This window comes from Sapajus apella, unplaced genomic scaffold, assembly GCF_009761245.1.
Source record: "Sapajus apella isolate SASKATOON/1434 unplaced genomic scaffold, GSC_monkey_1.0 scaffold23, whole genome shotgun sequence".
NCBI classification, from domain to species: Eukaryota; Metazoa; Chordata; class Mammalia; order Primates; family Cebidae; genus Sapajus; species Sapajus apella.
In genome coordinates this window covers 25282800-25299702 of record NW_022436963.1, presented here as the reverse complement: position 1 = coordinate 25299702, position 16903 = coordinate 25282800, and the positions used below count along the sequence as shown (strand labels likewise).

Genomic DNA, 16903 nt, shown 5'->3' with positions numbered 1-16903 from the left:
ACTGAATTCTTTTTTCTGGTAAGTCAGGAATTTCTTCTCGATTTGGATCCATTGCTGGTGAGCTTGTGTGATTTTTTTGGGTGGCATTAAAGAACCTTGTCTTGTCATATTACCAGAGTTGGTTTTCTGGTTTCTTCTCATTTGGTTAGCCTCCATCAGAGGGAAAGCCTAGGGCTGAAGGCTGTTGTTCAGATTCTTTTGTCTCGCCGTGTGTTCCCTTGATATAATACTTGCCTCATTTTCCTATGGATGTGACTTTGTGAAAACCAAGCTGTAGTGATTGTTGTCTCTCTTCTGGGTCTAGTCACCCAGCATGTCTACCAGGCTCAGGCTGGTACTGGGGGTTGTCTGCATAGCATAGAGTCCTATGATGTAAACCACTTTAAACTGAGTCTCTCAGCTATAGATACCAGCACTTGTTCCAGTGGAGGTGGCAGCACTGTGATATGGACTCTGTGAGGGTTCTTAGCTTTGGTGGTTTAGTGTTCTATATTTGTGCTAGTTGGCCTCCTGCTGCAAGGTGGTGCTTTCTAGACAGCATCAGCTATGGTAGTATGGAGATGAACCATTGGTGGGCAGGGCCCTAGAACACACAAAGTGTATGCCATTTGTGTTCAGTTACTAGGGTGAGTAGGGAAGGACCACCAGGTGGGGGCAGGACTAGGTGTGTCTGAGCTCAGACTCTCCTTGGGCAGGTCCTTCTGTGGCTGCTGTGGGGGATAGGAGTGAGGTTCCCATGTCAATGGAGTTATGTACCTAGGAGGATTATGGCTGCCTCTGCATTCAGGTTGTACGGGAAGTAGAGGAAAGCCAGTAGTCAGAGGCCTCACGCAGCTCCCACACAATCCAAAGGTCCGGTCTCACTCCCACCATGTCCCCACTGACGGCACCAAGTCTGTTTTCAAGCAGTGGGCAGGCAGGGATGAGAAGTTTCCCCAGGCTACCCACCTCCCAGCTGGGGATAAAAAGGGCCCTAATACTTCCCCAACCTGTGAAATCTGCACACCAAATTAACTCCCTCTCTCAAGTTCTGGCCAGGAGGCTTCTCAACCAGTTCAAATTGCTACAAAGTTCAGCTGAAGATTTCCTTCTCCTTGTGGTGTTTTGGCCACGCCTCTGCCCACCCTCCTGAAGGATCCCTGTGATGCCAGGCAGGAATGGCCTGCTTGGGGACCCAGCTGACTCACAGAGTCACTTCCACTGCTTTCTCTACCCTTGTATTTTGCTCAGCTCTCTAAAGTAATTCATCTCTCAGCTCCAGGTAAGGTCAGAATCTTCTTGCATAAACTTGACCTCAGTTTCCCCAGTGGGGGTTTGTGTTTTAGGGGTGGAGGACCTCTCTTTCCCACTTCCACAGTTTGAGCACTCACAGTATTTGGGGTGTCTCCTGGGTCTTGCAGGAGCAATCCACTTCAGAGGGTCTTTGGGTCCTCTTGGGTTTCCTGTTTTATTCTTCCAATCATTTTGGAGCTAAAATGCACAGTGCAAGCCTCCACACACTGCTGTGTCCATCTGAGTCAGAGCTGCAGTCTAGGCCTCCCATTTACCATGATCAGTTCCAAGTAGGTGTGTGTTGAGTAAGTGAAAAGGAAATGTGAATAAGGCAAGCTCTGTAAGAATGAGTCTGAGTATTTCAGAGGGTTTTTGTTAAATGGCTAATCCTACCTCAAGCAATAATTTGGAAGTTCTAAAATTTTCGTATATATGACTTGATTGTATAATCGTCCAGTCTAGATTTTGGCTCAGGATACACATTATTGCAGAGTTTCCTAAATTTCATATGTGATCCACCTAGTTTGCCATTTCTTTCACCCTTTTCTATTAATGTTTACCTACTATTTTTTCTTAAAAATTGACCTACTATTTTTAGATACACTTTTTAAAAATGGAAACTAACATTTTATTTGAGAAATGGAGAACCAGTATCATTGCCATAAATAAATGTTAACCAAATAAGAAGTTTAATAATACAATGAAAAAATTAATACAATTTAATAATACAAATAATCAGTTTAATAAGTACAATGAAGAACAGGCCACCCTCCTTTTTAAATGCTAGGAACATTTTCTTGCCTGTAGAAATCTCCAAGCCCACTTCCTCTTTGTTTATGATGTTAGTATGGAGGGGATATTAAAGACCTACTAGACCCCAGTCTAACATTTTCTTCAAGCCATGGGAAGATAAAAATGGAATTTTTCTGCAGGTGACTGAATGCTATTTGTTGGCTTTTCTGTGCATCACATCCCACAGTGCATGTGACCTAATCTTGTTTCTATATGACGTACCAAAAATCACGCATATGTTAATGGAATACAAGGCTGTTAATGTGCATTCCTTAGATTTAAGAGTTTTTTTTTCCTTGTCTATGGGCTTCAGCACAGTTATTCCTGGATTTGTAAATTCTGAAGAAAGATAACAATATAATTTTAAATTTTACCATACAGGAAGTTTCTGCCAATACAGAATCAGGTAAAATCTCTAAGTAAATGTGTAAAACTTAGGAACTTTATTTTGTAAGAGCCTTGGCACTTTTGAAAATCTGCCGCTCTTGCCCTTGACCAAGATCTAGACCAAGATTGTCCAACCCACAGCCGGCAGGCCACATGTGGCTCGGGACGGCACTGAATGCAGCCCAACACAAATTCGTAAACTTTCTTAAAATACTGAGATTATTTTGTGATTTTTTTTTTAAAGCTCATCAGCTACTGTTAGTGTTAGTGCATTTTATGTGCAGCCCCAAACAGTTCTTCTTCTTCTGTTGTGAGCCAGGGAAGCCAAAAGATTGGACACCCCTGCTCTAGACAGTTACCCTAAAGGAGAACTTTTGATCAAGGAAGTTCCCTGACACTGAAACCAAAAATCAAAAAAAGACCTTGCCTGGCCTTGTAGGTTGGGTTTCAGATGAGTTAAAACGTAGACATTTTTGTTGTGTTTTAAAACATTGTGTCAATTTCTTTTGATAAGAAATTAGATCCATTTATAATAGTTTTCAGTGATTCCAAAACAACTGTATCTTATTATTGGTGAGGCGGGAAGGGCACAGAATTGGCTTTTGCTTTTGATTATGTGATTGTTGCACAATGCCACATGTTTAAGCAACTTAGTTACAAATGTTAATAGTCATCTCAAGTGAAGTCTAAGTGCAAAGCGCAACTTTTAGCTACTGGTTACAACAACTTATCATGTAAGTCGTCTTATTGCCATCAGGTGGCCAAGAAAAAGAATTGAGAAACATACTGGGTTTTATATCATTATCACAGCAAGCATATGTTCTTAAAATTTCGTATTTTGAAAGTAAATGCCAGCTTCACTGTTACCACTATGAGACATCACCGTTGAAAACTCCATGCAATAATATTCTTTATTTTAACAGCTTATACTTTTTATTATATAACAGAAAACATTCATTGTAGAAAATTTGGGGAAAAAAGAAATTATAGAGAAAAAAATCACTCATAATACTTTCACTCAGAAATACCATGATTAATATTATTTTTCTTTCATTCCAGACTTCAATTCTCTGAAAGTTTCTCTTATAGAGTGGAGGTTATGCTGTGTATTTGGTTACCTGTATTCTGTATCATGACTGCCCATGGATGATATTCCATTGTGATGAACACCACAATTTAGCCATGTTCCTGTGGATAAACATGCCTTATAATCGCGGCTTCCCAGCTTCATCTAATCTTGGTTATATGATAGTAATCACTTGTTTTCAGTCAAGTGTCTGCAGAATAAGTAAGATCCATGAAGCCGATGTTGAGGAGTCTGAAAATCAAGTGCACAGAGGATCACGATGAGTGCTTAAGGAACAACCTTTAATAAATACCTCTAGAGAGAAAGTTATTTTGTTACATAACACTTAAAATTACTTAAATAATTATATCTATCCTGTCGATTAGTGTTGTGCTATAAATCTAGTGATAAGTCACCAGCTTACTAGAATGAGTTTTTACCAGTTTTTTTCTACTTTAACATGCTGCCAACAGTAGAAATTAACAGGAAAAACCTGTAGGATATTAATGTTGACAAATGATTTCCAAAAAATTTCAAAATGTAGACTATCAATTTAGGTCCACTAAAATTTGGAACTCAGTCAGCCTAATCTGTGTTCCACTTCTACGTGGATTCAAATACAAAAAGTAAAATTAGAAGTCCCAGAAGTTAGGCTATCAACTGTCTCCTGCTCATTCCTGCTTCATTACTTGACTCCTTACCTTTACAAACGTTCATTGTGTTCTTTCAAAGCTATCTAAACTACTGGCTAATAGCTATATCAGATCAGGCTAGTCCAGGCTAAGGTACCCCAAACCCCTAAACCTCAGTGACCTAAAACTACTTTTTTTTTTCCGACTCATACTGTATGTTCCTCATGAGTGAGATTCAGATCTGATCCATTCTGTCTTCACTCCTGAACCCAGAATAATGGGGGAGCCAATCTCTGAGACATGTCAATCTCATAGCAGAGAGAAAAGAGAGAAAAACAAACCATGCTCTTCAGTGATTTTTACAGCTGCCACTTGGAGGTGGCTTATTTCCCTTTTGCCCACATTAAATTCATTGAAGCAAGTCCTGTGGTGAAGTCCTATGTCTATGGGATGCCAATGAGAAGGAGAATTATGCCCACCTACACACAGTAGGCCTCCTACACAAGTTCCATAGCCAAAGCCAACATAGTGAGAGTTAGGCAGAGAAGCATAATCCTCTCAAGGGGCACAGGATTTAAACCGAGCCAGTTTGAATCCACATAATACTTCTTACTAGTTGTATATCTTAGCAAGCTTTTTTAAACCTTTGATTGTAGTAAAGTACACGTAACATAAAATTTACCATACTAACCATTTTAAAACATACAGTTTAATAGTGCTAAGCATTTTACATTTCTGTGCAATAGATCTCTAGAGCCTTTTTTTCATCTTGCAGAACTGGAACTTTATACTCATTAAGCAATTCACCATTTTCCCCTCTACCAGCTTCTGGCAACCAACATTTTATTTTCTATCTGTAGGAATTTTTGACTATTCTGAATATCTCAAATAAGTAGAATTATGAAGTATTTGTCTTTGGGTATCTGGCTTATTTCACTTAGCATAATGTCCACAAGGTTCATCCATGTTATACCGTATGTCAAAATTTTATGTTTTTAAGGCTGAATTAATATTCAATTATAGGCAAATACCCCATTTTGTTCATCCATCCATCTTTTGATGGACTGTTGGGTTGCCGCCACATTTGGCTGTTGTGAATAATGCTGTCATGAACATGCTTATGCAATCTTTTTAAATTTTAACTCTCTGGGTCCAGATGATGTATGTACAGAAATGGGCATTATTATAATGCAATATAATGAGGATTAAGTAAATGATATTAAAGCACATTCTGCATTGCCTAACACATTGTAGATGTTTACTAAGTATTAGTTACTAACAATAACAGCATTTTGAATATGAGTGAAAGTATATCTAGTCCAAAGGTTTCCCAAATAGTGTTATTCTTACCAGTGGTGGTAAGAGATGATTATAAGGTCATTTGTGAACATTTTTAAAATTTAAAATTTTTGTCTGAGGCATTAAATTCATTTATTTCAGAGAATGCCCAAAAATGTAACTAGCATATCAAGCTAATTATTGTGTGAATATTATTGAGATGAAGCTAAAATAGATGTTTAATTTTTCTTAAACCAAGTTTTTTTTTTTTAAAGAGAAAAACATGACAAAATGATACATGACTATCTGACACTTAGGAAATAGTAGTATGATTCAAAAAGAATAAAATTAGACCCTCTTATTTCTTCTTTCTTTTCCTTTTTTTTTTTTTTTCCTTTTTGTCATTTCAAAAAGTATTCATTTCAGGCTGAACTCATTCAGCTCCCTATATTGTGACTCGTATGAGATGAACCCTAGTGTTCTATTTGCAGTTGTTTCTCCCTCAAGGCTGATGTTGGCATAGGTGATTCAACCAAAATTACTCAAACTTTCTGTAACCTCCAAACACACACCTTCTGTTAGAACAAACCATGCTGTGGCATATCTCAGCTTCACCAAACCAAGCCTGTCCTTTTATAGTGCTGTTAGGCCACAGGGAATCACTGGCTTTGGAAAATGTTCTAAAAATTGTACGTTCATATTATTTGAGTAGCCAGAACACAGTCATTAATATTTCAACCCTAAGCGGCTCCTATAATTTTTTTATTGTTGTTATTAGAGCATTGCAGCTCAGACAGTCTTAGCTGACCTGAACTCATTGTGAATACCCACATCACAGAATTTTAAAGGCAATGCAGAATAATGATAAAAGAGACAATAAGCAAAAGAAATCCACAGAGAATGAATGCAATCTTGTTTGGTGTCATTAGACTTGTAAATGTATTTGAGTTCTTCCTGTCTGTAAGTTCAGCTGTATTTCCCCTATGGCATGAGTCAACGATGTTTAGAAATTTCTCTGGATAGCCAGTCTCTTAGATCATTTTTTCCATTACAAATTCAGTTAGCCAAATCACATTCTGTAGTTAAATCTATAAATACAACATATTTCAACATTGAGGGCAATTGTGATGCTGTTGATGAATGAATAATATTATGTTTGTTGTTGTTATTGACAAGAAACTGATTTTTCCAGTGCACAGTCTGTGGTGCTATTGACAAATGCTATCACTCATCCTCTAACACCCTCACCCCTTAGCATGAGTTTACAATGCAGTGTTCATGAAAAGGAACTAAATTATGAATCTAAATTTAGAAACCTCAGAGAGTTTTATTAATTCTCTAATGGGATTCTCATTAACTTTTTAGTGTTGTGCCTTGTTTTTCTCAAAAATTGATTTAAGCCTGGAAAACGAAGACTTTAAAATATAGCCTCTCTTGCAATTTTTTGTGTGTAGAGCTATTACTCCATGGGAACAAATCTAAGTAATTCTAATTTTTGATTGCCTCACATATTGCCCATCTTATCATACAAGGCTGGCTTCAGAATCATGTGCACTTCATTTCACACAGCTGTAATCTGCTCATTTGGCAATTTCTCCCAGCCTCTGCATGCGTCAAAATAGGTCTAGGTTTATCAGCAAGCAGCCCTCTAGTGGTAGGTAAAGGAATTTCCTTATCTCTACTATCAAAGTGTTTTCAAGGAGATAGAAGCACAGTAAGTGTGAAATGCCCTAAATTATACGATAAGCATGATAAAATAGATTATCTCATACATTAATTGAAATGCCTTGTTTTGGACTTTTATTTTAGATTCAGGGATACATGTGCAAGTTTGTTACATGGATAAATTACATGTCACAGGGATTTGGTGTATGAATGAAATGCCTTTCTAAGGAGAAAGAAAATTTGTATACTCTGTTATTTTTTCTGATTTCATCTGTTACACCAAGCATTACCAAAGGCATCTCGCTCTACCTCCATTAGCTTCCTCTAATAGCCATCATCTCCTCCTTGTAAAATATCACTTGTACTTCAGTCTGTTTTAATTTCTCATTTTGCACTTCAAGCTCCCAGTCAGCCACCAGGAAATGTTGTTTGGAATGCCACAGACACTAAAGTGTTACTTAATTGGGAGCAAGTTAAAGCCATGGAGAATGAGTCAGAAGTAACAGGATATAAAGTAAGTTTTCTCATTTGCAATGCTTCATTTTCCTGCTTTTGACAGTACTTTTCAAGAGAAGCTAGGTATAAGTGAGTTGTTCTAAATGTTGATGATATGGTTTCTGTAATCTAATTCTGACAAAGATACCAAGCTTTTCATAAAATGGGTAGTTTTTCAAAATATCTTCTTAAATATAGTTTCAAGTGAAAGAATTCTGCTCAAGTGGGAATTTTGGACACAGTGTTTCTAAATTGATGGTTACTACTTAAGAAACAACTAAAAATAATTGGCTCTGATTTTAGGGTCAGGCATTCAAATTTCATACACTATGGCCCTGCCTTATCTCTCCAGCCTCAGAAATGTGCAACCCAGCTGAGCTCTTCCATAGGAGAGTTCACTCTTCCCCAGGCTCCCTGATTTTGAGAACCTGATGGTTCCACCATGTGTTAACCTCTAATATACGACTTACAGTTAGAGCCATGAAAGAGACTTATATTCTAACTTACATAACAAAATAAGTTAATTTCAGACTGACAAGTTCTGTGAAGAAAACAACAATGGGCAATATAACAAGTAAGTGTATTTTTTTCATGCGTTTTAGGTTTTCTATAGGACTAGCAGTCAAAATAATGTGCAAGTGCTGAACACAAATAAAACTTCAGCAGAACTTTTGCTGCCCATTAAAGAGGACTACATTATTGAAGTCAAGGCCACAACAGATGGAGGGGATGGGACCAGTAGTGAACAGATCAGGATTCCACGAATAACCAGTAAGTTGGTTGAAGCCATAATTTACTTTATTGACGTCAGTGTTAGTATCCCCCGTAGTGAGTCAATCAGTGTCCCTCTGTCCATTCTTTCTTTCCAGCAAGCCTTTCATCCAAATGCCAATAAGGTTTTGGCAGGTGAGATGAGGGCAAGAGGATCCCCTCAAGAGTGGTGCAAAATAGGGTAGAAAAAAATGAGGGCAGGAAGAAAAGATCAAAAAATATTTAGCAAAAATTCATTAATTTGATTATTTTTCTTTATTCTGAGTTATACTTAAAACTGCCGTTGGATCTCCTGTAAACGTAGAATTCCCTAAGCATTTCTTTTAAGATCTTCAATAGTCTAGTTATTTACCCCCTATGAATTACAGATAAATCTGAATAAATTCTTTAAATAGAATGATTAACATTGTCAAAGTCCTAAACCACTTACCTATGCCAAACTAAAAGACTCCTTAAAAATTCTGTTTCTAGTTTCCAAGGAGGTTCATACTGCTTTTTCCTTTCCACACCCAAATAAAACCTATTTTACTATAGAAATTGCATGTTTAGAGTTGGAAACAGACTTTGGTATGTATATTTTACCAAGTGCCAATGCTAGAATAAATTTTACTTTCACTTTTAAATTGTAGCTCTGGAGTTTTCTGGCATCAGTTTAACTATTGTAGAGCCCATTTTGACTTCATATGCTATTCTGCAGTTCTTAGTGGCATAAAGGACTTTGTTCCATCTTTCCATTCGTTTAGCATGGCCTAGTCTGTAGTACTGGGCAATCAGGTCTTTAATGTTGGAAAACAAAATGGCAGACATTAGCAACTGAAGGGAAAGGGAAATAGGAAAACTTGGAGGAATTCTGTCTTTCTGTGAAATCATAAAGACTGCCAGACTTAGACTAAAACAAACAAAGCTGTACTAAGAAAACAGGAACTGCTTATCTCAGAACTCAGCTCTGCAATGTAAAATCTACAAAACCCATGTTGGACTACAGAACTCTCTAAAACTACATGCACTTCAACAGAGTAAAACTAGAAATTGAGTTTGTTATTGTTAACTAAAGTTTTAAAATACTGAATATGGGCCTCTTGTTCCCCGAATTGTGCAAGCCATAGAGTTAACATTACAATATTGGCAAAGTGGCAATTTTAAAAGAAATAAGTTCTGGGCTTTTGCAGGGACAGACATTATTTTAGCATTTTAGGGCTGCTGAGTCAAGAGTAGCCTTTTCATCTGACATCTGCTGTCTTGCTGAGCTTGCAAGTGACCACACAAGGCCATCTCTATGAAAGTGGAGCTTTGATTTATTGCTTTTTTAAAAGACGATGTTTTATATTATGTGTAATACTTTATCTGGAAATGCTTAAAATGGAAACAAGCACAGACTCTTCAAACCCTTGCCCAATGAAGCTTTCTTTAATTAAACCAGTGAATTATCTCAAAGTTGTTTGCGATCAAGTTTAATTGTTTTCAAAATGATTAAGTTGTTTTTCCAATTTCAATTAAAGTTAAATAATAGTAGATGAACAGAGCCTGGAATCATTTAAGAAAACTTAAACGTATTACTGTTTTTATAGATACTCTTGGCAGCTGGTATATGCTACATTGATAAATAAAATGAAGGCTAATCACTTGTGGTGCCAGGATAGGTTCATGTTGTGATTTGGTTTTGATAGGAGAGACACTGCTTTTGCTCTGTGTCTTAGTCCCTTTTGGCTTCTATAACAAAACTACACAGACGGGTAGCTTATAAACAATAGAAACTTAATACTCTCTGTTCTGGACGGGAGTCTGAGCGTCAAGTTGCTGGCAGATTCAGTGTCGCCTCTCAAAGGCCCTCACCTCCCAATACTCGGACATTGAGGATTAGGATTTCAGCAAGGAATTTGGGGGGAACATCACAAATATCCAGTCTCTAGCACCTGATTACATATTGATACAATCCTTATTAATGAGCTGTTCATTATCTTTGACAGATATGGATGCAAGAGGATCCACGTCAGCCATCTCGAATGTCCACCCTATGTCAGGTTATATGCCTATAGTCCTGTTCTTTATTGTAAATGCCCTGTGGTGATATTAACTCCTTTTCATTATTTATTGGAAAGTTAATTGGTTACCAAAAAAAAGTGCTTTCATGAAATGCAGTGATTATGCATGTTTTTTCAACTCTTATTTTTAACTTTCTACTTCATTATAGGTAAATATGAATATAATTAAAAACACAGTAAATCCTTTAAGGGAATCTGAAATGCCTTAATATTAACTTGATAAACCAAAGGAATTTACATATTACATACTTTAGACTTTTGATATAAATGTTCTTAAGCTATGAGTTTAAGCACTGCCTATGAATAAAGACTCACACTCTCACATGTACACATACACACATGAGAATTTCTTTTTACATTGAAAAACGCTTTCATTTAATTCAAATGCAATTTTCCCATTATAATAGCTTTATTTGGAAGACTTAACTAGTACCATTTTGAAATTCTGATTTAAGTCCCCAGGATGAAAAATACATTTTTAAAAATTATCTTGTTGGAGGGGAGTGACATGTGATTCAAAAGAATATATAGTTGGAAAATGCTACTCTGGGGCTTAGAAGAATGATGTTTGGTTTGGTATACTGCTAAACGTTTGTGAGACTTTACAAATCACTTTGCTGTCTGTACCTCTCAATTATTCCTCTGTAAAATATGCAGATAATAATACCTATCTGATCAGTCTCTGCCCCATGAATTAGTTTTTAAAAGATAAAGAAGGAAGTATGAAACTGCTTTGTCACCCCTAATGCAATGGACCTGTGCAAAATATTAGTATGAATTTATTTAATCACAGAAAAATCATGAAGACCAGCCAGTTTTTCAAGCTTTATTCTGTTTCATTCAGTTATATTCTAAAATTCAAATGATCACATTTTTTCCTTTCTAAAAAAAAAGTTTCTTTAAATTAAAAAAGGAATTGTTTCCTTCACAGCTATGAATAAGCTTTCAGGTTTTATTAAAACCTAGGGGAAAAAGTCAGGAATGACCTGAATCTCAACCCGAATATTAAACAAAATCCACACAATCCCTCATTTCAATTTCCAGTTCCATTAAGGGACCCTCTCTTTTTGGTTGGCAGAGATGGTTTTTTAATGAAATCCCACCATCTATCTGAGTGAGTCTGGCAGGCTTTTTAGTTCCTGAGTTAAATTTGTAATAGAACCATGGCAATGCTGCTGACTTTGATATGTATGACTCAGTCTTTCAATATGTGGTTTTCAAAAAATTGTTGAAGACATGACTTCATAGCAATATATTAAGAATAAATTAAAATCAGCAGATTGAGTATTCAACATTGCAAAATCAATTTTTTACCTCTTTCCTACCAATTTCACATTTTGCAGGAACTTGTTCGTGTTTCCAATGATATCAGAATTGGAAAACAAACAGTACAGATATCAAGAAAGATTTAAAAATTAGGGCAATTCTGATATCACCGTAAAGCACTATTTTACATTTAGAGATTACATTTAAGATAAAGTCATCATACACAAAATCAATAAATATTTATAACTTTCTCTATAAGGTCCTTATATACTGTATATATGGAAACAATCTGAATGACTAGTAGATTTCATATGACTGTTATTATTTCCAGTCAAAAAGTAGGGAAACACTTTCTCCAATACTTGTATTTTATGCTCCATGTAATAAAGTTGGACCTTTTTATTATTTAGTAATGCCTTTAATATGTTCCTATACTTTTTGTTTTCAAGATGATTGCTCTATTGTTTCATGTTGTTTCTAGCAATATATCTCCATGAGATATGTACTTTGTTTCATATTGAAAAGTACAAAATTTATCTTTCAATTCCTGTGTGTGTATCCTATGGTTATCTGTATGTATTATTTTCTATTCTAATAAAATTTATAATAAGCAAATGCGTATGCAGTATTAATTGTGGTATGGTCAAACAAGAACATCTACAAGAGGAATAGGAGACTACCATAATAATTATGCTAAAGCTATCATTTCTTAAATGTTCAGCCAGCATTTAACTTTTCCATCTTTTAACAGGATATTTAAAAATATTTTTATGCCCTACTGACTCAGTAAAACCAGCAATTTGAGACAATGACTTGTACATTACAGGTATTTTAGCTGTGGGGAGAAGTCGGGGAGTGGGGAAGCAGAAAATTCACGTAACAGAATTAATAGTGTCTGATTGCGTCTGACCTTATTTGATCACAAATGTCTACCCCCACATCTTTGCAAATATTTTCTTAAAATTCATATCAATTCATCAAGTTGTTTACAGACTGTCTTATTGGTATCAATGTTTAAATAATTGGTATCAATTATTTAAAAGTGGATATCAATGATATCCACTTTTAAATAATTCTTGTGATAATATTCTAAATATTTAAAACATTTTAAATGTTATTGTTGATGTAAGGAAAATGACAGCTAAAATATCAATCATTTTCTTACGTTATAATTGAAAATGTGTTTAAAGGCAGGAAAATTAAGTGGAGAAACTGTGTTACAGTGATTGTATCCGAGTGTGAGTGTGTATGATTCTAGATTTAAGCACAGTGGTAATGGGTGCATTAGTACACCTTAATGAAAGGGAATGACCCAGAAATATGCAAAAACAGATTATAGCACCGAAATAGTGCCAGTGTCCTCTCTCCTGTAGAAGGCAGGGCTGATTGGCATGGCAAAATCAGAAAATCAGCTTTGAGTCATACTGCCTTTTAAATAACACTTTTGCCCTTTTCTGGCTGTGTGGTCTTGTTCAAGGTCCATAGCTTCTCTCAGTCTGTTTCCCTATCTATCTGCACAATGGGGGCCATGTTAGTATTTTCCTCACACAATGATCAGATCTTCAGCCAATGCTAAACTGCTCTGTGCTGGCTGACGTGTTCTCTTGTGAACTGAAGTGATTGGTGTTACCTGCGTCAATGCCTGAGAGATAGTGAATGAAATGTGTGTGAATGCTTAAAGCCATCATCTTCCCATCAGTAGGCAAATATATACAATGGAAGACCGGAGACATCCCCCTGAAGGTGTTTTTGCTTTTAAATTTAAAGCTGTCTTTAGATCTCATTCTGCTGAGAAAAAAACTATGAGTCTAAGAGTTGCTAGAAGATAAGGTAAAGCAATTCTGGAATCAGATTATTTTATGATTGAATTATAACATTGAGAATGTTAAATAACATATATTTCCATGCCAGACTCTGAGATGAGCACTTTGCATTTGCTAAATCAATCCTCAAAATAATCCCATTAATAGCAGGGGCATGTGGCTCACACTTGTAATCCCAGTGCTTTGAGAGGCTGGAGCAGAAGGGTGGCTTGAGGCCAGGAATTCAAGACCAGCCTGGGCAACATTGTGAGACCTCATATCCATAAAGAGTTAAAAGATAAAATTTTAAAAATCTCATTAGTTAGGGTCCATTATCAAGCCCATTTTACAGATGAGGAAACAGGCTTAGGACAATTAAGTAAGTTGCACAAGGACATCCTAGCTACGGTGTAATGAAATAGGATTCTAACCTACACACTTTGGCTGCAACATCTAAGTATGATTAGGCTTTTAACCCTGCTTGAAATCAGATTTACCAGATTTAGAGATTGTGAGTAAGCATCTCTAGTATCAATTTGTAATGTACTTTGTTCTATTGTTTATCATATTTTAAATTGGGAAACTAAAAGTCTGTGACTTCTTCCTTTAGCAGTTGTAAATTTTGATATTCTCTGTAATTCTCACATGGAAAGCTATCCAAGCTAAAACTGACTCAGATCCAGAATTATTTAAATAAATAGTATACAAATATCTAAATTTTCATTATACTTTTTTTTAAATTTTGAAGATGTTGTGTATTGATTTTCAGTAGTTTCATCATTTTCAATGAAAACCAAACAGTTTAATTCAGTGACATAATAGAATGCAAAATGATTAGGATGTTACATGTTCTTTTTTCCCAATTAAAATCCCCCCTGCTGTCTCATATTCTCATAATGCCGCCTTTTTTTAATTTAAAATTAATCTTAATTGGGTTCATTTTTTCTAAAGTATTTTACCCTTTTTAAAAATGAAAATTGCACTGATATTCATTATAATTTGGATACACTTCAGTAAATATTGGAGGTAAAATCAACCCACAGCAGCAATTACACAATTAGCAATTAGTAAATTGTACCATTCTTTTGAAAGAAAATATGTAAACAGATTGGGATATGGTTCATTTAAATTGTTAGGTTTTTCTACTGTTTTTATTTGAACCCAGTGCCCTAATTTAACATGTCTTGCTTTACTTGTAGGTGATAATTACCTCTTGAACTTGCATGGAGAATTAATGCATGCATATTGAATTAAACTGGTAAGAAAATAATGCATCTGTTATTTGTCAATCTTCATTCTTATTCTTTACTCTTTCTCTGCCTGCTAAAATTATCTTAGAGCCTGAGAATTCTATTTTGATCATGAATACTGTGAGGAAGATCAAGAATTAGATGCTGTATAATTGCACATTACCTGGGAAATACAGAGACTAATGATAAGGATGGCAAATTAGTGGCTTTACTTTGGCATTTGACAGTAGAATGTGACAGACACAAAGCTAATGTAAAATGTATATCTGACTGGCTAATGAGGAAGTGGAAAATGTCCATTCAATATGATGATTGTATTGGCATTTCTGAAGCATCCAGACAAAATTGGCTTCTCATCCAAAGCTAAACTTTAAAGATCGTGCAGTTAAATGTTCATTGGGATCATAATCCCTGGAGAGAACAATGGATGTGGGTCAAGATTTGAGTCTAAAAAAAGGCAAAGGGGAAAATAAGTGGAAGTTCTATTCTCCAACATAATAATGATTGAAAATATTTCGCTCACTTACTGTGCAGGGCTCATCTTTGTGTGCCCAGTACATATTTGTTGAATTAAACCCATGGATTTGTCATTGTTTTTTCTCACTGTCTCTTATTTTTTTTGCTTAATTTTTCCTTCTGTGCTGCCTTTAGAAATAATAGCATGTCATTATTAGGAGAATAAGAGGCATTATAAAATTTATCTGAAATAAATATAGGTCATCTGCATTGAGAAAATTGGCAGATTTGTTCCCAGTCATAGATGTGGGTTGGAATCCTATCCATGTCCCTAAATAATTGTGTGACCTTAGCACGAAGGTGAATTCTTCCAAGACAGAGAATCTGCAACCCTAAAATGGCACCAATAAAAAGACCTGACCCAGAGATTTGTCATGAGGAATCACATGATCTAATCACAAAAAACTTTTATCATACCTTGGCTCTTGGGTAGTCAATAGCATGGTCTAACTTGATAATATTATTATTATTAGGCTTTAAATTCTGTATCATTGTTTAAGAGTCTATTGTCAAATACACATAACAGTATCCATCTAAAAAGAGAGTTTGTTCATCCAGAGTTTCGGAAGAATCACTGGTCTTGGGACTAGAGATATGACAAGTCCCCTTCCCTTAGAGACCTTACATTCTGGTGATAAAGCAGGGGAAAGGGGCTATAGAGAAATTTGAGGGTTAATAAGGTATATGCTGAGGCCAAGTGTGGTGACTCATGCCTGTAATCCAATCACTTCGAGAGGCCAAGGCAGGGTAATCACTGGAGTTCAGGAGTTGAAGACCAGCCTTGGCAGCATGGCAAAACCCCATCCCTACAAAAAATACAAAAATTAGCCAGATATGATGGTGCGCACCTGTGGTCCCAACTACTCAGAAGGCTGAGTTGGGAGGATTGCTTGTACCTGGGAGGTAGACGTTGCAGTGAACTGTGATCACACCACTGCACTCCAGCCTGGGTGACAGAGTGAAACCCATTCTCGAAAAAATATATATGTGTGTGTGTACGTGTGTGTATGCCCAAGTAGTTGTGAGGGCTAAAGTATGTTTATAGAGCTTTGAGCACAATGTTGGACATACAAAAGAGCTGAGTCTATACCAGCTGTAATCCTTATTCTCTCAAAGCAGGACCCAAAAGGCCAATATCTGATCATGTTGCCACAAATGACAGCCAGCAATCTTACTCAGAAGGACATAATTGAGAAAGATGTTTGATCACAGATTAAAAAGTGCAGCTTGTGTTTTAGGAATGTTTCCGCCTTTAAGTAAATAAAGCCCTTATATGGTTCGAAGTATCCCGTATGAATTATAGTAATGGAGCTGAAATAAGTCACTTGACCTGGCAAATCTGGTTTAGGCTGCAGAGAAGTTCTGAATGCTAGTTTGAAGAGCCTGAGGGGCTGAGGAATTTTTCAGAATCTTGGCACAGAGCAATATGTTGAGTAAAATGAAGTCATGTGAAGAGTGTCTAATAGATGCCCATTTTGAGAAGAGAGTACTGTTTTCATGTTCTTACATGGAGCAGTTTACCTCAAACTGCCAGGGCCATTATCCTTGAATGACAGACTAGGTCCTGTTGGGATTGGAAGCTCTAAAGGTGATTTTTTTGGCTTCTACTACCATATGTAGAAAATCCATCTCCCTTCAAAAATTAAACAGCTTGTCTCTATGAAACCTC

General features: G+C 36.2%; 1 protein-coding gene across 1 annotated transcript in view; it reads left to right on the top strand.

The window, feature by feature from the left end:
• The window catches only part of CNTN3 (contactin 3), a 330613-nt gene extending 318332 nt beyond the window's left edge, over window positions 1-12281 (top strand). Inside the window, exons 21-23 of the mRNA XM_032290493.1 lie at window positions 7494-7606; window positions 8190-8358; window positions 10326-12281. Of these exons, the coding sequence (XP_032146384.1) occupies window positions 7494-7606; window positions 8190-8358; window positions 10326-10426 (383 nt within the window). The 3' untranslated portion in view covers window positions 10427-12281. The remainder of the gene's footprint in view (window positions 1-7493; window positions 7607-8189; window positions 8359-10325) is intronic.
• The last annotated feature ends 4622 nt before the right edge of the window (window positions 12282-16903 follow it).